This window comes from Anas acuta, chromosome 1, assembly GCF_963932015.1.
Source record: "Anas acuta chromosome 1, bAnaAcu1.1, whole genome shotgun sequence".
Lineage (NCBI taxonomy): Eukaryota > Metazoa > Chordata > Aves > Anseriformes > Anatidae > Anas > Anas acuta.
The window spans coordinates 183,963,889-183,986,110 of record NC_088979.1 but is presented as its reverse complement, the minus strand read 5'-3'; the positions used below and the strand labels follow the sequence as shown (position 1 = coordinate 183,986,110).

The window sequence follows — 22,222 nt, the reverse complement described above, 5'->3', positions numbered from 1 at the left end:
TGGACTGCCTCTCTACACCACTGTCATACCATGAAGTTAAACATTCAATCATCACTTCTGCCAATGTTAAAAGGAAAAATAGAAAGCAAACAAGGAGCAGAAAAATTATGAAAAAAGTGAAATGTGATCCTGCAGCTGGGAGCAGCAGCTAGAGTTTTGTTTCAGGTTAGTGATGCTGAATTTCTGTTCTAGCTCTTTTACATAATCAGTGCAAAATAAGATGCATAGCTTAAATGAGGAGTACGGAAAGTAAGTTGGGCATGAGTGATCCAACTACCAAGCTCCTAGTGAGCAGATCTTACTGCGTTTTATCAAGGCCCCTTCTTCCACTGTAACTACCAGCCTTCAAGAAACTAATTACCATCTTTAGCCTGAGAAGTAAGATCAGAGTGTAAATAAAACACATCAAATAGATTGTCTGAACGGTTGTACCTCATACTGGTCTAAAAAAATGTAGAAAGTATATTTTATTTCACATAGATGTATTTACATTGGAGGAAATAACAACACTGAAAATACAACATTTACACATTCACAGATGTACAGTTCTACACTCTCTCCCCTGTTAAGACTTGGCACTCATCTTCTCTTTGCAATAATGACAACATCAATTCTCAGCAGATCAAGCAACTGGAAGGTGTTACAAATTTTAAGACACATTGTTCTCTGCGTGTGGTGCTGATATTCTTCAAGCTATTAGATGATGGGTTATTTCACTGGAGAAAAATGCCTCTTGCATGGCATTTACATAAGCTTCTATAAGTTATAAGCATATAGGTTTATCTGTTTTGGCTTTACCATGCTATCAGTGATCCTTACTCTGAAGGTCTCAGTTATCTTTGTAGTAGTTATTAAAGTTGATTCGCAGTAGAAAGTCCTCCAAATGTGGCTGGTATCCTCTATTTACAAGCTTTGTTACCACTGGAAGAAGAAGAAAAATAAAAAGTTTCAAATAAGATTAATATTCTAATGTCAGCCAGTATCTCTGCATTTTTGTTTAAGGAAAACAAACAAACAAAAAAAAACAGCCTGCTGTTGAAATCTAAGGACAATGGCTACACGTGTAATTTTAAGTGAAACTGTATTATCCCAGTAAAGAATATGCTTTCTCCAAGTTGCTTTTACAACAAGATGGTATGTTCCTATCATAGTATCAGCTGAACACGAAGCATGTTTAGGTCCTGTGGTGAACTCTGGGAGAGGCATTCTGCTGAGGTTTTCTTAGGCAAAATCCATTGTGAGAGAGGATATCAAACAAATTCTCCGGACAAATTGCTCAAGCTCTATGAATAAACGAACTGACTGCTCTAAACATCATTAGTAACAAAGCAAAGGAGGCAACTGGAACTTCCTGAGCTCATAAACATCCCATGCACTAATAGAAAGGGAATCAGCAAGCAGCAGTAGCATGCAAGGAAGAAGGGAAGGTGTAGAGTTAGAAGTTAGGGCCTGCACCAACGCCATTGAAGTCCAGACTACTTTGTATTGGCTTTCAATGGATACTGGATCGATGCATTGTGAAAGAGAGCGCGCTACAATACACGGTGATCGGAAGAACAAGTGTAGATGAACAAGCACGCGTTTGTTTTGTAGTGCTAAATAAAGAGGGTGTAAAGAACTGGGTCACTCAGCAGGTTTCCTTACAGGACGCTTTATTAATCTCTGTCCATGAAGCAACCATAGATCTCGTAGTATGGGCTTAGGTGGCTCCCAGAGGTGTTCTGACTTCCTGTCGAATTTGGAAGCAGCCATTCTAACTCATCCTGAAATATCTGTTTTTGGTCCTTTGACACCATTTTTGGACACCCTTAAAGAATAAGAAGGGCAGCTCATTTCCTGAAGAATATAACCTGACTTGAAAATATTCTAGAAAAAGAGAACTAAGGAAACATTCCACTTCCTCCAGGAACTAAGGGGTTTCTAAAAGAAACCAAACCCTGTGAACTACCTTTGTACTCAGGGGAAGGACAAGTAACATCTAAAAACATAAGCAAGGCCTGAAAGACAAATGGAAAGATGCATCAACCGTTTCCTCATATTATAGACTAAGCTGATAGCAAGAAGAAATTTTATCATGTTAAAGGACAAAGCATTTGGCAAATGACCTGTGCTGTTGAAAAATACTTGCCTGGAGCATCAGATATAAGCTTCAAATACTGCCAGGAGGGTCTCTGAGCCTTAGCCTAACATGGGAGTCAGAATTTTCAGATCTCCTAACAACAGTAATATCAGCTGATGCAGACAGATAAAGCTTAGAACTAATTTTACTTATAACTACCTCTCATTGCTGCCAATAAAAAGTTCCGGAAGTCAATTCCAGAGAAAAGAGAAAGGTAAGCATATATAGAGAGAGCTAAGCAGTAAATCTTTATTTGCAAATTAGCAAAGAGCTATGGTCAGTTTGGGGATATCTGTTAGACTCCTTGCGTGGACATTTTAACTGATGGATATGCAGACCTTTGCAGGTAACACAGCTTTCATTTGGGAACTACATTTTCTAACACACAGTAAGTACACACATCTTCCTACTATATGCACCGTACTTCCAAAAGCTCTTTATAATATTTTTTTCAGTTGGCTGTTTTCTTCTATCTTTGCCCCAGAAGTTATGCAGTTTCTTACCTTTGAATAAGAAGTGGGAATAATACTTGAAGGTATTGTATGACTGCTGCATCAAACCGAAGTTGGGATGAACAGCCATCTGCTTCCCAGCATCAAAGCTCCACGACTGAGAGATCAGCTGGCTGCGGAACTTCAGAATGAGGCTGAAGATGCTATGTATAATGTTCATCACAGGGGCAGCCTTCTCAGTCAACAGACCTCTAAGGAAACAAAAACAATGTTAAATGTAGTTGACATCATTTATGGGCCACAGGAAGAAAAAAACGGGGTGACAATCCTTTACATTGCCTCTTTAGTTGCTTTAAAAATGTATAAATCCACCAAGTCTGCAGCCAACTGCAACAGTGATTTTAAAAAGGGCCTAAACCTAACATAGTTTGCTTGCTATTCCAAGAAACTGGTACTTGCACTTTTGTATGTGATTTCTAGAATGACTTGCACATTTGCACATGACAAGGACGGGGGTGAGAAAAAACAATTGTGGCAAGCGTGCCTTAGTCTTCAGATTAGAGCTGCCCAACCTGGGTGGACTTGAGGCTTACAGCAACAGGGTGAACAGGAGCTGGAGACAGCTCCAAGGAGTCTGGGGGACTATGGATGGGTAGCTGAGGAAAAGCATCAACGTATGGATCTTGTTATGTGCCATGATGTTTATTTCCCTTCATAAGAAGGCTTCTACTCCAGTCACTTTTATATATGAAGACTACTTATACAAAGACTTAGTAGTCTTTATAGTCAGAAGCCAATTTTGCACACATACGCTAGGCCAAACAGATGGGTAGACTGGCAGCTCCATTTACTTAAATATTTGAAGTAAAAATAAGCGTGCTCGCTTGCCTGAAGATTGCTTTGTTGAGGTATTCAGCATGTGTTCTGTGAATTTCTTCCAAGTTGCCAACAGAAGACAGTTTGTTTCCAAATTCACACCACGTAACGTGAAGAATCTGATTAGCAATGTAACCTTGAATAACTTTCACAAAATGCTGCATTTCGTGTTTATACAGCTGGAGCTGTCGAAACTGAACAGAGTTTGATGTGCGACTCACTAGAGCTGAAAATAAAAACAGAAATATATTATCTTCAGGACCCACTGAGACTGTCTAAGCTCATGATTCTTAAAAGAATGAACGTTTCTATTAGTAGAGCCTGCTTAAAATGCCAAGGAAGTTTCTTTATTAACTTGTGACTTCTGAAGCCTGACATGACTGTTTTAAATCATGTTTATCATCAATTGTCAAGAACAGAGTGCTAAAAGCATTTTAAACAGCACTTGTTATACTTACCAGTGCGTTTTAGGTGAAACCAAACATCCTTGAGAGTCCACACCATGTGCTTCAACTGAAGCAAAAAGGAGAAGATCTTGTTGTATTTATTCATGCAGCTCTCCGTTATGACAATATTCAGAGGCCAGTCAACCTAAAAGAAATAACCGAGTGCTGATTGTAACGCATTTCTGTGCTAGAAATTATTAGAATATTTCAGATGCAAGTACTTCAGAGACATATAAATTAATACATATCTATTAATGTAATGCAATGGCCAGGATAGGTAAATCCTGTAATTCCAATTACACAAGTTTTGACTCCATTCTTAAAGGTACTCCATTATTAAGAACATATTCAACCACAGTGCCTAAGAACCATGGTATCACTGCAGTACTACTGCTTTCTACACATTTTCTTACCTTGTATCTGAGCTCTAAGCAACTCAGAGCATCGGGCGCGTTAGGCTTGAACACTTCAGGAAGGTACTTGAGGGCAAAAGAAAGATTGGAAGCAAGCTGGGTGTCACCATGAAGACTGTACTGTAACGCTTTATTCAGGATAGAATTAAGAACCAGTGGATTCAGCAGTTCACCAGGTGTTTGCCCTGATCCAAGCTATGGGAAGAAGAAATCCTAATTATACAGTGTTAATAAAGAGTGATGGCTGTTGAACACAGGTGAATTAAAGTGGTGACTGCCCTCCTTGCCCCACCATTCAGACTAGAAGGTCCTACTTCTGCAGTAGGGATACACAAGCAACTTACTGAAGAAAATTTGGAACTATTTCTGTCCGCAGCATCAAGGCAATCCCATACCTGCACTGATTTCTTTTTGACATGCCGGACTGCAGTGTGCTGTGGTTCAGGAGCTGCGAAGCTTTCCTGCTGCAGGGAATGCAGCCTTTGGGCTTCGGTGGGCCTGAAAGCCCCAGCCTGACTCCAGCCTGCACATCTCACTGACTTAGCACCCTCAGAGGCACACAACTCAAGATGTTCAAAGAGTCTAAGCCCCAGACTGCTTCCCCTAGTTGGGAAAAGGATATGTGTACGTATCCTGGGACACAGGCACGTATCTGACTGACAATCAGATAAATTAACCCTGCCTATCCCTCCTACCTTGCTGCCTTCCCCTGAACACAGGGGTAAGTCACAAGAATGCAGCCTCACCAGAGAGCCCAGCACTCTCTTCAATATCCTTCCCTCTGCTCTATAGGATATTTGGAGCAAGAGTTGGCATTTTACAGCACAGGCCTTTGCACTGGATCTCAAGCAAGTTGCAACAGGCTCTTCCAGCTTTGCTGCTGGCAGATGGGAGTAGGCAGAGCAATAATGCAGCAGTTCTCAGAGGAAAGAGTGAAATTTCCTTCCATAACTGTTGGTCTGTCAAAGTTAGAAATCATTACTCTCAGTGTGCCAAATACTCTCTGTATTGCTGGGATTAGCAACAGGAAATATTACTCTCTTCCTTAGGATCTGAGCAAAGACCTTTTGCCTCAGTCCTTAAGAGCTTAAGAGGCACAAGCTAGGATTCTAATTCACACCATTCTCGTACTCCCAGCCAAATGAATCCAGAGGAGACGAGCTAAAACAGACAACCAAAAAAACAAAGGTTAAGAAGACACAGCAAATACCTTCTCAAACAACAGGTCGCTGAGTGACTGAGCAAACTCCCCATCTTCCATTAATAAAAAATGTCTCAGTGCTTCAAAATGCTTCTCTACGTTCAGCTCCACAAAGTAGTAATCAACTATTGCTTTATTCACAAGAGAAACACTAAGAATGAAAACACAGAAAAGGTATTATTCTTACAAGGACCTCCTCCTTACTGTTAACATTCAGCTGTGGCTACTTCAGGTTAACGCTCCAGTGCTTTGATATCCAAGACAGGACGACATTCACATAAGCAAAAGAGAACAAAACAAAGCTTATGATCAAAAATCTTCATCCAGAATATGCCGGAATTAGAACCTGCCACTTCAGAAGACGGGGTTTAAACTTTAAATAATGTAATCTGTTTACCAGGGACAGGCTAATTCTGCCAGCACACAGCTTGGACTTAATGTACTCTGCTTTGCTGAAAACATTCACCTGTATACACGTACCTCTTGTAGCCAAAATGGATGTTTAAAACTAAGCGGGTGAATTAGACCTTTCTATGTAGAACTAATATACCACTAGATATATTAATAAGATGGTCCAACATGTGTGGCTTCCTTTTATATACCAGCAGAACAAGAACAGCTTCTATTAAACTTCAAAACAGCCTTGAAGACAATGGAGTTCCCATAGAAACATAAAAATATCCTGCTCAATATGCACAAGCTTTTGCATAAACAATTTTCTTTTGTTTCCTCATCTTTCACCTACCCAGGAAAGCACAAACCTTATAAATAATACACTGCAATGCAAACTGCTGCAAAATTCAGCATTCTGATAGCAAGCTCTTCCCCACTAAGCCTTTGTATGTCAAAACAGACCTTCAATTTTTTCATTTACAATTAAAAATATATATTTATGTTACTATTTATAATGTAAATCTGAACTTTTTAGTCAGTAATGGACATCCACTGGACCACTTCTGGGACCAAAGAGAAAATTTAGGAAAACACTTCTGTGTGCAACTCTAGTCTCAGAAAAGCACTAATGAAGAATACTTGATGAAGTGTGAAGAATTAATCAGTGTAAAATGGATTCCCTATTTCTAACAGGTACTCACTGAGAGACAAGGGGAGCAGTAATAGAACGTTTCATCAGCACTGGCAGGGACAGGAGCTCACTCAGCTGTACAGCCGTTTCATCTGTTGCTGACTGCACCATAGGGTCCACAGGAAAAGTGTATGATCTTGGTATCACATGATGCAGGAGATGGGAAACTGGTAGTTCTGCTAAATTTAAAAATATACAGACATTGTAAGTTGTTATACTTAAGTGATGTGATGATCTGTTTCTATTAATCTCCACAAACCCCTCCGCATTAGAAAATCAGAATGTGTCAACAAGTATTTCTCATCTTTGTGCTAGAAACAAATTGTTTAGGTGCAGTTCATAATATTGATAATTTACTGGAAATTCAGGTAGTGCTTCTGTCACTCAGCTTTCTTGCTCAAGTTTACTACATCTTCCTCTTGATCTACTATTCCATGAGTTCTACTCACACATCAAATCGTAACTATCTTGGTATTTTTCAATACAGTACTGATCCGATAAGGCTTTCAAATAAGCTTGTTCTTTCTTCCATGTATCTTCCTCTTCCTCATCCTTAGTTTCGGGAGCACTAGGTTCAGAAAGTACAGTTTCTTGAGGCCCAGTATCCTGTGGAACTGCTTTTTCGGGTTCTTCTGCCTAAAAGAAAAAAAAAATACAAAAATAACTCATAGGAGAGCTGCTGGTTTTATCTGTTCACACTTCATTTGTTCTCACAGTTAATTGACTAGTTGTTCCATTTGAAAATCAGAGAGCTTACCTGCCTATAGTTTTTTGATGTACAAAACCGATACAGTATTACAATGATTAATAAATTTAGACCGATTTACTACCTTAACTACCGGACCACTAGGAACAGGAAGCCTTCTGCACTCCTAGTTTGTTTCTTACCTGTACGCTCTGTGTGGAATCTGGAGAAGGGTCCTTGCTGACCCCATCTGCAATTACTGTAATTACAAATAAAGAAAATTACTCAGACCTGCTTACAGTACTTAGTTCATGCTTCAGATCTGCTCCCAAAGTTGCTCAAAATTCCTCTAATTTGTCACATAACCAGCCACCCCAGTAATAGTCCCTCTCCATAGTCACACCCAGGCAGCTTTGTGCATGTTCTCCACCCAGGATCACATGAGGTCCTGTTTCACGAAGTTTCGGGCCCTTTTTAAAAATTATTCTTATTTCTCTGTTTCTTTTATACAGGAGACAAGACCAAGTTAAATTCTTGCCTCCGAATTCTAATAGCATCTAAAAACATACACAAGGAATTCAGAAATAAGTACACATTTTGAACATGAACACTGACTTTTAAAACCTCTTAAATGCTGACTGAATAAATGTAATTTTATTTTACCTTCTTGTTTCTCTTCTGGTGTACATTCTTTTTTGTCATCATCAGTACTAGCATCAGGAAAGACTGGACCACTGTCAGATGACTGTGACTGTGGTGAAATCTTTTCCTTAACTTGTGATGTTTTTCCTTCCTTTCTACTTGCTTCAGCAGGAGATAATTCTTCGTTGTACAGAAGCAGCTGAACTGTTGAGTCAGATGAAGGGCCAGAAATGGGTTTACGGTGAGGTATTGGATCATCTTCTGTAGATGGAGCCCACTGCCCTATCTGGATACTTGACTGGGATGCATGACCGAACGGGCTCCAACGAGATTTCGAAGGCTCTGTGTCTGAAACCAGCTCTCCAATTTTGATGTGTGACTGTGAAGCGTGCCCGTGGATGTTCCAGCGAGGTCTGGCTGAGACAACCTCTGACACGTTTTCACCGATCTTAATATTGGCATCAGATGCATGGCCGTGGATGTTCCACCGAGGCCTTGCGGGAGCTACATTTGACACATACTCGCCGATCTTAATATTGGCTTCCGAAGCATGTCCGTGAATGCTCCACCTAGGTCTCGAGAGCTCTACCTCTGAAGCATATTCCCCAATTTTAATATGAGCTTCAGAAACATGCCCATGAATATTCCACCGGGGTCGGGTAGACTCAACTTCAGGAGTGTAGCTGCTGATTTTTATGTGGGAGTCGGAAGCATGCCCGTAAGGATTTGAACGTGGCTGGTAAGTGTCCACCTGAGGCACATATTCTCCCACTCCAATGTTGGCATCAGATGCATGTCCGTGGATATTCCACCGAGGCCTTCTATACTCCACATCAAACGCATTTTCTCCGATTCTAACGTGTCCCTGCCAAGCAGCAGATGGCCTGAGAACTGTGTTAAAATCATACTCGTTTTGCTGATGGGCCGGTGTATTGCCTTCTCCTTCCAGCGCTCCGCTCAAGACAGGCGGATTTTCATTTAATTGAGAAGTCTCCGAGAGATCCGAGTTAATATTTCGAAATGCCTCATCTAGCAAGGATCCTTGCACGCTAATGGCAACAGGTTGTTCATCTTGTGGCTTTGATAAGAAATCTTCTATATTCACATTGGATTCGGGTGAAGAATCAGCACCGCATAGAGGGCTGCATGCTTGCTCTGAACTTTGGGGATTGCTTTTGGACCCTTCAGTTTTAGGCTGAAAATGCTGACCAGCATTATTACTTGTCACCTGTGGCACAGTCAATGCTTTGTCAGTAGACGTAACATATTCCAGTCCAGGCTCAGAGTCTTTTCTGTCAGCTGGCTCATTAGGATGCAGAGGTTTCACAGATGATACCTGAAAGAGAAATGATTATTTCACTGTATGGCTAACCACATAATCAAGCTACTTATTAGGGTACCACTTTATTACATGTAAGATTTTAATTTTTCCAAATTTTTACAGGTATTACAAATACTGTGGTGACTACTCACTCACCCTGCTGCTATAATGAACCTTCTGTTTACTGAACAGAACTGAACTACGAAATGAACTCCCTGAGGGAAACCCGGCACACCTACCTGGAGTTTATGTAAGCAAATAAACTCACTTGTGAACATGGATCTTCCACAACGGTGTTTCTATCTAAAGCCAACTGGCACTGCTTATAAGGAATAATATCTAATTTTCTCCTGTAGTTTCCATCTGGAAGTTTTTCAAGCATTTCCTGTAAGTAAAAACGGCAAAACAGAAGTCTTTCAATGTACCAAGTACTAGATTTTCTACAGAACATTTCTTTAAATCTTTTCAGAAAATACCTCAATGCGTTTTTGATCTTCCAACAGAAACTTAATACGGGCTGTTTCCAACTTGTGTCGCTGGATCTTCCATAAAGCTCTTTGTTCCCTACGGGCTGCATCATCAGAAAGTTTGCTATAATGGTCAATCAATTCTTGCCTAAATGAAAGGAAAATAAAGTTACAGATTTCCACAAACTGATTTTCCTCTTCCCTTCTGAAGTATAAGCCCTTTTTGAACTTCAGAACTGAGAATTAAATTTTTAACAGTAAAAAACAGAGGCTTTAACAGTAAAAAAACAGGACTGTATTCTTAGCATATTTGTGTTCCTACAGCTATGCTAGTTTGTCATTCATTTTTGTAAGTATTTTTAGATCTAACAGTATAAAATGAAATACAACTAGATGTACAACAAAAGCAAACCAAATAATTAATTATCAGTGTAAACTTCTCTGCTTTTTACTTCCGATCTGAGACATACATGTGACCACTTTTGCTGTGGGCTCAGCTTTTAATTCTAAGATGTAGCTAACATTTCTCTTTAACCTCGTAACAAAAAACAGACTGGACAGGATTGGCACAAATCAGTGGGTCTCAAAATACTGAACTGCTAAACTATACTAAATCACAAACTTGCTCATAGATCACAAAAAATCCTTGCATCTGTCTTTTAACTACAAACATTACCCTTTTAGAGCAATGTCTGGGAATGTCTGGGAACGGTTAATGCCATAAATTGCAAAATAAAGTATTTTTTTCTGAGGTCTTCATGACAATTTCTGAGTATCTGAGCTTGGGAAGGCCAGTAAGATACGTTTACCTTGCTTTTTTTTCTAGTTCCTCTTCTAAAGCTTTCAGTCTTCTTTCTCTCTCTCTGAGCTCTCGGGCATAGCTGAAATCATCATCAATCTCCTCTTGTTTTATTGCAAGGCGACGCTGCATAAATATTTAAAACCTTTAAAAGCCACTCTCAGTACCAGCTGTGATGTATGCATCTGCACAAAGTTCTTATTTGCACCTTATGAGCTATTCATTCAACTTCAATACTGTAATTCAAAATAACCTTTCAGTGATTTGTCTAAGAAATTCACTTAGCCTTTAGAAATACCTCCTGGTCTTTTGCAAATTGCTCCTTCAACTTCTGAAACTGTTCGCGTTTCTTTGCATCCAAAGCCATTCGTTCTGATACTTGCCGATCTGTATTTCAATAGAGATGCAGTTATTTTACATCAACAAACCCACTAGGACACATGAACACATGAAGCTCCATCACAGCTTACCATTAATGGCTTTTAGTACTTTGCTAGCACTTTCTCGAGCATGAACAATTAACTCTTGTTTGGCAATTTCCATGCGCAAATCCTAAAAGAAAATAAAAATAAATCAACCAATCAGAAAAAAAGTCAACAGGTAGAAATATTTCTATTATTTGAGACTTGGAAATACACCACCACTTAGACAGAAGCACACTTTAAAATTAATCCATGATTACAGTACCCAAATATGAATCCAGCAATTAATTAAAATGAAAGTATATAATCAGTTAAAACTATTACTGAAAGCTTATTAATCTCTAGACCTTACATCAAACCAAACCAATCCAGTATACATACACATTGATGCAATATGAAAGACAGAACTAAAAGTGTTCTGACAAAATGATTAGCTGTGCAAATTATAAAAAGAGTATTATCTGAATACTAATTAGCTTGTTGCATTTGTTAAATTAGAACCTAACAGTATTTTTCAGTGCTTTTCAGCAGCAAGGCAAATCTCTTGCTGCAAAGAACTAAGATGGAAGTCCAAGCCTCCTTGAAAATACGAAAATGCTGAGAAATAACAACACACTGCCTCATGTTTTATACGTTGTCTTTGAAGACTACTGCTGCACTAACAGTTCAAACAGCAATTGGCAAATGAGAAAATTATGACCATAATATAAATCCTTTCAAAGTTACAACATAAAACGAAGAATGAGTATTCAAGAAAAGAAATGCCAACAATGAGGTCTTTATTTTATCATTCATTTACCTTTTCCTCCTTGCTTATGGAACTGTATCGGGCAATTCTTTCCATTCGACCTACATACACCGCACAATCTCTCTCTATTTCTTTCAGCTCCTCAAGTGAAAAAATAACTGAAATTCGGGGAACAGGTATATCTGACCAACATATATAATGCTGAAAAATAAAGACAAATTTACTTTTAAATATATTTTTAAAATTGTAAAATATTAGATTATAAGCTCATATTACAATTTTTCTTCAGACACCTCTGTGGTTGTTTCTCTGGTGTACATGCCCAGAAAAGAGTAAAGACAAAAAGTAACTTTAACGTGTTCTTCTTACCAAGTACAAAACTTGTTCTGCAAAACACAAATAAACAACTATTTAAGCTCTTTTTGGAAAGGCAGTAGTAGAGCTGAAATACATGAACTATGCAGAACTGAGTCAAGACCTAGTAACTAAGGTATCTTGAGTGAAAAATGGAAGGCACTTGCTTGGAAGCCTACATCATTCCTGCTTTCAATACAATGGAAAATTAGAAATCTAGCCTGTGCATTATATATGATAAATCTGATGTTGTTAAAAATGTGCATTTCTGCAGTTCAGATATTAGCAAGCAGAGTGGATAATCAGCTCACAAATACTTGAGACCAAATAATTGACTTTCATGGATCAACCTCTTGCTTAAGCAATACCAGTTACCAATAAAGCAGTAGCCTTGCTAAAAACACAGCAAAAGTACTCTAAAGAGACGTGGTTGTTTCAATATGATAGGAAAGAACTAAACCAATACTTACCCTAGGACAACACAATTTCAGCAAGTTTATGGTTTTCCCACATATGTATACATCATTGGCAATATGTTTAAGAAATACGGGGACACAATCTTCTACTTCTTTTGAAATCAAGACATAACCATGAGTCCAGTAATGTTTATCTGCATATAAATATATATATATATATATATTTAATAATTGTGTACATTGTGTATATATGTATTTAAAAATTGTGTACATTAGAAATGTTCTGTATGCATACCATACCTCTGAAACAAAGATAATCCTCATTCACCTGAATCATGAATTCTCCATAAACGTCTCGGAATACACCGCTGTATACCCAATCATAGATAAATCTAAAAGAAATATAATTAAACAATATTGAAAATCAATCCTCTTGCCTTCTCATCTTTATTACAACCATATAATTAGTGTATTCTTTAAAACATCAAAGCACACAAGCTATAGACAGGATAAAAACAAGCAATTAAGTGCTGTCACACTGATATTTAAAGATATATACAGGACTGTGTGTATACATTTTTCTTAAAAGAAACCACCTTGATATAGAATATTTCACTGATAATTAGTTAAGATTAAAGAACACTGCCCTAGTTATTCCTGTATATAAATTTATCAAGTATATATTAAAAGGCTCCAGTCACATCGGTGACACACATTTCAGTCTCATCAAAAGAGTACAGAGAGAGCAAGAAGCAGGACAGACTTATTTTAAAGAGATGTTGTGGGAAGAAACTGAAAGGGTATAAAACAAAGATACACTACCAAGCACTTTTTCTCTGGACCTAGAGACATTTTTAATATGTGAGCAATAATGAGAACACCTATTTTGGAATATTCTTTCTTTTTCATATTTCCTCTGTGAGATCCTAAACTTTTTTAAAAATAAAAAAGCAATTACCTGAAGCTATAGATAAAAAGGTTCTGAGCACCTTGAAGTTAATCTTCTCTTTTCTGAATAGTTCCTACACTAACACTATTTCTAGAAGCTGGGTCAGTGAAACAACAGCAAACCTCTAGCGTAGGAACCACAGTTCCATTTTAAGGTAGTAAGTAAAAAGTTAAGAACTTTCCATGTATTAGAACTGACGTTTCTATTATCTATCGGAGCAACAACTTCTATCAGTTAATTTCTTTCAGATTGATAAACGAGGTAACGCCTTCTTCAGAGGATGGATGTCACCTTCCATGGCTGCACTGATAGCCTATGATTGATGTTTTGCAAAAAGTTTAGGAGTCAGTGCTATAAATAACTATGTATTAGTACACGTAATTTCATATTTTTCAGGCTCCTAGTGATGCCATGATGTCCTGCCCTTGGTATTTCAGAAACCTGACTATATGGTATTAATTGCAGGGCAGGAACTGTTTCAATAAGTCTCCTGTTAAATAGAGAAAATCTGAAAGTAAATTTCTCTGAAGAACAATTTAAGTTAAAGGAAGAAAAACTAAGGGTGGGTATGTTCTAATCTTCAGTTTAGAACATTTCGACAGATTTTGTTTTTCTTTTTAAAATCACTGCATCTATTAAGTATCACCATAAACTGATGATGGACTACAGCTGTAATCCCTGTAAACAGCTATTTAAAAAAAAATTATACAGTAGTGTCTCTTCAGAAGTAGATAAAATAACCATTTCTAAATTGGTGTGCGTGCTTAACAAATCTGTGCTAATGCAAGGAACATTACTTCCTGCTGTTAGTTAGCTACATCTACTTAATGAAAAATATTATTTTTTATAAGTATTATTTTTGTGCTTACTGAAAAGCTCATAAACACAATGGAAATAACCATGAGCTTTCCTAGTTTGCAAAACACCAAGAAAAATGCATCATTTGCCAATTTCAGAATTTTACATAAAACCCATATGTTGTTACTGAGCTGGAAAAGAGAGGGAAAGAAGCATTCAGCAAAATGAATGGACCTGAATATGTATTTAGCAGATACAGTCATATCTTATATTTTATCTGAAAATGTTAAGAGCACTTGTTAACAGTTAGCAGAGTTGCTGACCATATTGCAATTTAAAATGGCTCTTAAACACAATTATGCACAGAACAGCGTGGACGCACCTTGTGTATGGTTCACAACTCGTCTTCAACAGAGACAGAAGAACTGGATAATGCTCATTGCTACAGTTGTTGAGGGCCTCTTTGTAGAGATACGAAAGCAATTTCACACCCTAAAAAAAGAAAAAAATATTCTAATATTAGATGACAAATTCCACTACAACTTTAATAGCAAAAGATTGATGAATTGAACCTTTAGATCTATTTCACTAGACAGAGAAGTCTGGATTCACCTTACTTTAGATTATAACTGCAGTTATGATGACTTTATCTGAGCTAGCTAACCCATTGTCACTTCAAACATACATGTACCTATTTCTCTCCAGTGAATACGGAGTTGGATTCTTTTGATTTGCTATAAACATCTCCTTTAGGATGAAATTAAATGCACTCTAAAGCTTATTTATGGTCCTTTCTTTACTTCAGGATTCAACAATACAGGACAAAATTCCAATTTTTTTAAATACTGGAGAAAAGACCCCAACATTCTAACTACAGGCACAAGATCATATCTTTGGTAGAGTAGAAGTATTTTATGTAAAATCCTACCTATTGAAAAATACTGTCATTAGTGTAACCAGAACAAAACATAAAAACATCAGATCAATGATTACCGTAGGAAATGAAGAACCAGCTCCGCCACTGATCCCCAGTGTTGTTGTTCCTATGCCACAAAGTTCAGCTAGGTATCTATAAAAAACATCAAAGCATATATAAGAAATTCAGTCAGAAGACTCTGAGATCACAGTGATGTGAACTTTGCTATAGCTGAGTATCATACAAAAACCCTATGGTTTCATCTGAATGATAAAAGGGATAACAAAGAAATCAAATGCAAGACTTTACATGTTTTTCCTAGAACATTCAGGGATATAAAGAAGTCTTCCTGTGAAAATGCAGGAAAAATACTGAAAGACTATGTAAGAATGTCTGTCTAATATTGTCTCTTACAGTATGCAAGAAAGAATAGATTATATTTTTTCTTCTATGAAAAGCTTAAATATTTAATGTTATTCTCTTACCTCAACTGACGACCTAATTTTCTGAAGAGAAAGCTGATTGTCAGAAGACTCAAAGTAGGAGGCGTTGACAAAACACAGGCTCGGTAATATTGAAGATACTTTCTCAGACCACTTGTGAAAGCCTAGTATCAATAGAAAACGTTTACAAAGTCTCACTGTTAAAGTTGGTCACAATCTACTTTCATCTCCCATCAATTGTAGCAGCAGAAAAACAAACCTTCAATAAAATACTTTGTGTGTGAAGGTGAGAGGGACTTGTATACAAAAGAAAGAGTCCACACAACTTCAGACACTCAGACTAGCCAGACGACTCCTTTATACTCGTTCTACATCCAGTGCACAGATGTACTGTACCCAGGCACAGCACAATAGAGCCTCTTGGTTCATCTTCTCAGAATTGCCCTTTTGAAGAGCTTCCCATTCTCTAACAGCTCTACGGTGAGCCTAGGGAAACGTGTTTCCTTACTTCCATGCTTAGACTGGATAATGGAAAAAACTCTTCTAAAATGTCTAACTCTTTCTAGCATGATTAGGAATTGAATATGATTTTTTAATTCAATTTCTATTAGCATAACTGCAAATCAAGTATGAAGAAGGCATACATTTTCATAACTAATCCTAGATGAATTCCCTGCCTTAGAAAGAAACAAATTCAATTGGTATCACGCAGTGTGCATCCAGCTCAGCATAAGATACAGAGGTTTTACAAGGAAAATTTGCACTTAATAATTCTGTAACTGAGAAAAAGCAATTAAAGCTATTAAATACCATGTTTCTCTATTTCAGTTTCAAAGTATGAATATGATATATATTACATATATACACACACATACTGTATTAAGAAAGCTATGGTATTTTAAGTTTATATGTTTTAATGTATAAATGTTTCTAAAATGTCTAAAAATTATATTCCTTTAGATCTCAACAAAACAACATGAGTAAACAAATCATACTACAGGTAATGAAGCCCTTCAATCTGTTGTTTCAGTGGTAGCAAACCCTAAGTGCCCACAGCTCTGATTTTAACAGAGCTTCACAATGGCACTACCCATTCCTGACCTGGGATGAATAAATAGAAATACTTGTACTGAAAATGCTTTACAGTTTTGCAGAAAGCAGAAATTCCAGCCTGATGTGAAATCAACACTGCCTTCTCAACCTAAAATAAGTGGCCCATTAAATCTCAATGATTTAAGACAACTGTGCTACCTGAAACACAAGCCCTTTGTTGTATGAAGAATCCAGGACTGGCTGAAGGGAGAAACGACTTAGCCGCGTGTAATAGGTCCCATATTCTGCAACTTCCGAGAGCAGGTTGTGCATCGTCTCCGGAGACGTTCCAGATACGTAGACTCCCTCCTTTATCACAAATGTCTGGGCTGCCTAAAAGGAAACGAGGAGAAAGAAAAAAAAAAAAAAACAACAAAACAGCTTCAAGTATTTCACAGCTGTATTCTGATTTAAACTAGCAAACATTTACATACCTAAATATGGATGTATGCAGACACATTTTCAGTTTAGATACTCTGGTGACTCAGAGTACATATCTAGGACAATGTGATAAGCATATTAAATCGTAGCAAAAATTTTAAGAGCATGAATATTTTCAGATATACAGAATAAGACTCCTTATCCCATTTCTTAATGAAAACCCAATCTACAAAACTATTTATGCTTCTAATTTCAATAATTCATAAATCTATTTTCACTTTGAGAATGACAAGTATCTTCTGCCTTTTGCAGTAAATCATAATTCCAGTATCTAAATATGACCTTATTGCAGTGAGGTCACATTCAACTTTTTAGCAGTATCCACAATTGCAAGATCTCAAAAGAAATAAATGTTTTGAAGAGGAAATATCTACAAAAAGAAAGAAATGCAACTAAGAAGTGCAGTTAAAAGTCTTCCATACCTGATTGAGTGAAAATGTGGCAGATACCACACCAATGAGGACATTCAAGACATCCTTAACCAGTTCAGGTTCTTTCATCAGCACAAGTTGTGGAAGCTGTAGTACTGTGTTACTAAACAGCTGCAATTCCCCTTCTCGAAGTTTGTAAAATTTATCAAAAGCTTCTCTCCCAGCCTCAGTAAGGTACGGTTCTTCTTTCTTACCAGGCGGACTGTCAGAGTAAATGAAACATTAAAAGGTGACTACAGGAGAAGAAAGAAATATATCTCCTAAAAATAAATTAATTAATTAATTAAAAAGGGCATTTCAGAATTTTATGCAGCCAGTGATGTGTACTGACTGCAGAAAAGGTTACTAGTAATATATTACATTGTCAGAGGAATGGTCATGCACTCAATGAAACAATAGCCTGAACTCAAGACAATGAAACTGGCAGATAATTTGAACATCATTTGAGAAAGAGACCTTGCCTGAGAATTTCCAGCTTTGTTTGTGGCTTTCCCTGCTGCAGTTTCCTTATTAGGAAAATGAGAGCAATATGCTCAGAATACCATAATGACTTGTATGAATACATTTTACCTCTTCCCTGTGAGAATTACCATCCTCTCCACAACAGATTTTCCTTCCAATTCTTCGAAAAATTCCAAGTTCAAATAGTTTTTATTACATGAAAGCTTCAGGTATCTCGTCTATACTTGACTCTAAGATCCTTAAAATCAAAGCGGTAACAAGAAAAACTGTCTTTTACTCTGAGCAAAGCCAGAGTGTGCTATAGTGGCTTTGAAAAATCAGGGAACAGAAATGAGCTTCTTGGGCTCAGAGTGGAAAAACGACAGCATGGCTCTGCAGAAGATGCATCACTAGACTATTACTTAACATTTCAGAAAACATACTGAACAAACTGCTCCGAGTATCAGGCACACCACTGTTCATCAGAAATGTAAGAAAGATATTTGCTTTATCTATTTATTTTTTTAGGGAAGCTAGGAAGCTTTCAACAGGACTACCTAGAGCATTTTTTCAGGAGATGCATCTTCTATCCAATGGTCAAAAGAACTACAGGCCTAACACCACCACCAGGACATCAGTTACCGTGATTTGTTTTGGTTACAGACAAAAGAAAAAGGAACACAACACTGGGAAATAGGGGGTTCATTCTTCTAGCACTCTACAACTGGCATTTCTCTTTAGAAATTGAAAATATGAAATCATTTGAGAACGAAATAAATTGCACAGTGCATAGAGTCAGATTAGTTAGGAAAATGTTGCCTTTCACATAATCAGCAGGTGTTCCTGTAAGCCCTTCAGTGTTTTTGACAAAGATAATTTTATGTCTTCCTATAAAATAGCTGAAATTTAGGAACTAGCTTGTGGAAATTGCATGACCTTTTTTGCTCTCAGTTTTTTTGCAATCCATTAATGCAGTGGATTGAATTCTGTCCATTAAATACACAATTTTCCTGTTGTGTATTTAATTCCTTTACTGAAGTCATTCGGAATTAAGGATGAAATGCACCTTCCTACATTTGCATACGACGCACAGGAAGTTTGCCAATAACATCAGACACATACTATCCAATTCTTTCCCAGCATCTTCGTTTGCTCGGTCCGTAGGTGAGCACTGCATCCCACAGGTCGATGTCTGGAGTCATGCTTGGCTCTGACTGAGAATCGGGAGTCAGGTTGGACGCTGACTGGAAGCCCTCATCTTCTGACTGGTCTATGCTTTGAGGAACCTGCCAGAGAGAGTTCAAGCTTTGTATATGAAAAGATACTACTGGAGAAATATATGCTAATAACAAAGATGTTTTGCCATCGTTTGTGATCAAGACACTCAACGTAGCTCAACCATAGCCCACCCACCCCTTTATATCTATTTTAAGTTTCTCCTGTAAGCACTCCTTCATTTGTTATGTTTTTGCAGGTACCAGTACCTACACACAAAATGGCAATGACATCAAAATAATATACCAAGCTTGTGACATTAAAATTTACTCCTTTGGTAAGCTTATACAAATTGACAATCTGAGCTCTTAGATATTCAACAATATGTAACACTAATAAAACAATACTGCTCAGAATATGTTTTAAACAGGTTACTACAGCCCTAATTCTTCAAATTTGCACACATTTTGTTCAATATAATGAACACAGTTTGTTCTCTTACGCTTGTTCACATGCAGAAAATCTGCAAGCGTTCAAGCACTTATATGCCACATCCTCAACTCCCACTCAATTCAACGGTTGTATGCGCAGAATAGTACCCAGTTTTAGTAAAAGACAATCACAATTACATCCGCAGAAACACAGCATGTTCTTCAGGAAATCTCACACCCTGCAGTCTGATGGAAAGAGCACAGCACTCATTAAAAATTTCTGCCTTCCCTCCGTGATGATTTGCATCCATATGTGCACAGGGGATTTCTTTTTTAATGTGTCTGCATTCAAGTTTCAGTTAAGACCTTGAGGTAAGGGAATTGCAAGTGCTATCCATATGTTAAATAGAGCAAACAAAACATGGATTAAAAAGAGAAATACTAAAAATCTTACCAGCACAGTAAAAAACAGAAAGAAGGGGAAAGAAAGTATATTTATCTAGTACCTCTATGAGAATATAAATATAAAGTAGCAAAAATGAATAGGATGGACAAAAAAAATGATAAAGCAGAAATTGTACACAATGAAAAGGTCACAGGACAGCAGGACCCTGGAGGTTTATGAAATATAGTAACTGACAAAAATGGTTTAGGATACAACAAGCCAAGAAGAAAATACAAGAAGTTAGGTCACATAAGCACATACATTCCGACAGGAATGCTTAAGCAGTCAGGCTGAATGGTAACAGACGAGACAAGGCAAAGGAGTTCAATATACAAAGCAGGAAAAATGTAAGCAAAAGATTACTAGGGTGGGGAAGGCTGATGGCTTCATGTCATACAGCCTACAGACACATGATTTTATGCTCCAGCTTAAATTCCAACCCTGTCACGTTTCCATCACACATGAAATTACTGCCTGTATTTTAAAAAGACAGTTTCAAAATGGCCTACTGAAAGCATGCATGCACTCTGAGTCCAAAACGAATGATCCCATACTTTAATTGCAAGTCCAGACAAATCTGCATTGTCAGGCACCGGCGGCAAATCCAACTTGATGTCCATATCATACGTACGGCTGTGGACAAGAGCGCCGAAGAGCGAGACACGTGTTTCTCTCTCAAACTTGTCACCAGCAGGATAGTTCTGGGAGAACAAGCCTATGGCAGGGAGTCCAGTTCCAGGAGCAGCCTCCATTATCTGAAGCGTCTTCTGAATCGTGTCATTGAACTGACATTCTTCGCTAGTTATTAGAGATTGTATATCGGCCTCAAACACACTTACATCGTAATAATCATAACCCTGATACTTGACGTTTCTCCCAACATATTTGTTGTTTTGGAAATAGTCCTTTTTTTGCGGCACGAGCTGAGGAGGGCCTGTCCCAGCTAGCTGTACGAGGAGATCCAAGACAGAATTAACCTCGGTAAATGGTAAGCAGTCTGCTGTCTCCAGCTCCTCCACCAGACTCTCCAGTCTGTCTGCCTGAGCACCCAGGCCACCAACTCGCAGGTTGAAAGACAGCATCAAAATTTTGTTTTTCACGGGAAGCCTGGAAGCGTTGGATTGCAGCTTACGAGCCTCGTCTTGGAACAGGTTCATGAAGAGGGCGTTATACGCGACCCTCTTCAGATTTTGCTTCGCCCTCCTCTTGCTGATCTTCCGCCTGCCCAGGTGGACCTTCCACGGCAAACCGGCCAAGTGTGCTTCACACAGGTCGCCGAAGAGCTGCGTAATGCTCTCCATTTCCATCCCCACTGCCAGGCTACAGCAGCTACAGCCCGACGCCGGCGCTCTGGTTGCATGTGAGGACCTGGAAAACATCAGGAGGGAACGGAGGCGTTTGTGACACAGATACGAGAAACTGGCGAGCGTGCTTTAATTGAAACACAACGAGAGAGAAGCACACCGACACAGTTCGCATTTAGGACACGAGCTGTAAATAACAATCACTGCAGTGCTTTCACAAACACAGCGGGCCCCGGCGCGCACCTGAGGCCCTCGCCCCCCCACTCCCCCATCCCCTCCCGGCCGCTTGGCCGAGAGCAGCCCCGCAGCCCCCGCTCCCCGCCCGTACCTGGGCCGGGCTCCGCCGCGGCTCCCGGCTCCGGCACCGGCCCCGGGACGTCAAAGGCACGTCACGGCCATGCGACGGGAGGCGGCAGTGCCCAGGCGGCCGCCCTAAGGCGGGACGGGGCGGCGCTGAGGCGGCCGTGAGGCGGGGTCGGCCATGAGGCGGGAACCCTGAGTGAGGGGGCGGCCATGAGGCGGCCCCGCCACCGCCCCGCACGGGGGTTGTTTGGGGGGCTCTGCGCTGCTTTCCCCGCTCCTGCCGGACCCCCCGGGCGGTTGCACCCCCAGGAGGAATCATAGAATCATTTAGATTGGAAAAGTCCTCCAAGATCACATGGTCCAACTGTCCCCCTACCACCAGTGTCACCCACTAAACCACGTCCCCAAGCACCACGGCCAACCTCTCCTTGAACACCCCCAGGAACAGTGACCCCACCACCTCCCCACCCGTCCCAACGCCTGACTGCTCTTTCTGAGCAGAAATGTCTCCTCATTTCCAACCTGAACCTCCCCTGGCGCAACTTGAGGCCATTCCCTCTGGTCCTGT

The 22,222-nt window shown here is 39.0% G+C and overlaps 1 protein-coding gene across 1 annotated transcript; it reads right to left on the bottom strand.

Annotated features, from left to right (window-relative positions):
- Nucleotides 1-452: 452 nt before the first annotated feature.
- Nucleotides 453-21,796, bottom strand: TUBGCP6 (tubulin gamma complex component 6). The gene is made up of 26 exons (XM_068669647.1): nucleotides 21,680-21,796; nucleotides 20,602-21,415; nucleotides 19,079-19,242; nucleotides 17,507-17,717; nucleotides 16,803-16,976; nucleotides 15,594-15,715; nucleotides 15,186-15,261; nucleotides 14,575-14,684; nucleotides 12,746-12,837; nucleotides 12,500-12,639; nucleotides 11,727-11,876; nucleotides 10,976-11,057; nucleotides 10,804-10,892; nucleotides 10,516-10,631; nucleotides 9,716-9,854; nucleotides 9,508-9,624; nucleotides 7,940-9,254; nucleotides 7,480-7,535; nucleotides 7,041-7,227; nucleotides 6,602-6,770; nucleotides 5,517-5,658; nucleotides 4,307-4,501; nucleotides 3,906-4,038; nucleotides 3,460-3,673; nucleotides 2,623-2,822; nucleotides 453-921 (listed from the first exon to the last, which is right to left on the bottom strand). The coding sequence occupies exons 2-26, from the start codon at nucleotides 21,352-21,354 to the stop codon at nucleotides 830-832; spliced, it is 5,238 nt and encodes a 1,745-aa protein (XP_068525748.1). The 5' UTR covers nucleotides 21,355-21,415; nucleotides 21,680-21,796; the 3' UTR covers nucleotides 453-829.
- Nucleotides 21,797-22,222: the final 426 nt, after the last annotated feature.

What these genes read in the sequence shown, in the direction of transcription:
- TUBGCP6 (XM_068669647.1), bottom strand. Translation starts at nt 21,354, where the DNA reads ATGGAAATGGAGAGCATTACGCAGCTCTTCGGCGACCTGTGTGAAGCA. An exon ending in TGCTGGGAAAGAATTGGATA is followed by an intron (nt 17,718 to 19,078) that starts GTATGTGTCTGA and finishes TTACTCTGACAG; the next exon opens with TCCGCCTGGTAAGAAAGAAG. An exon ending in TGAAATTGTGTTGTCCTAGG is followed by an intron (nt 11,877 to 12,499) that starts GTAAGTATTGGT and finishes TTTATTTTTCAG; the next exon opens with CATTATATATGTTGGTCAGA.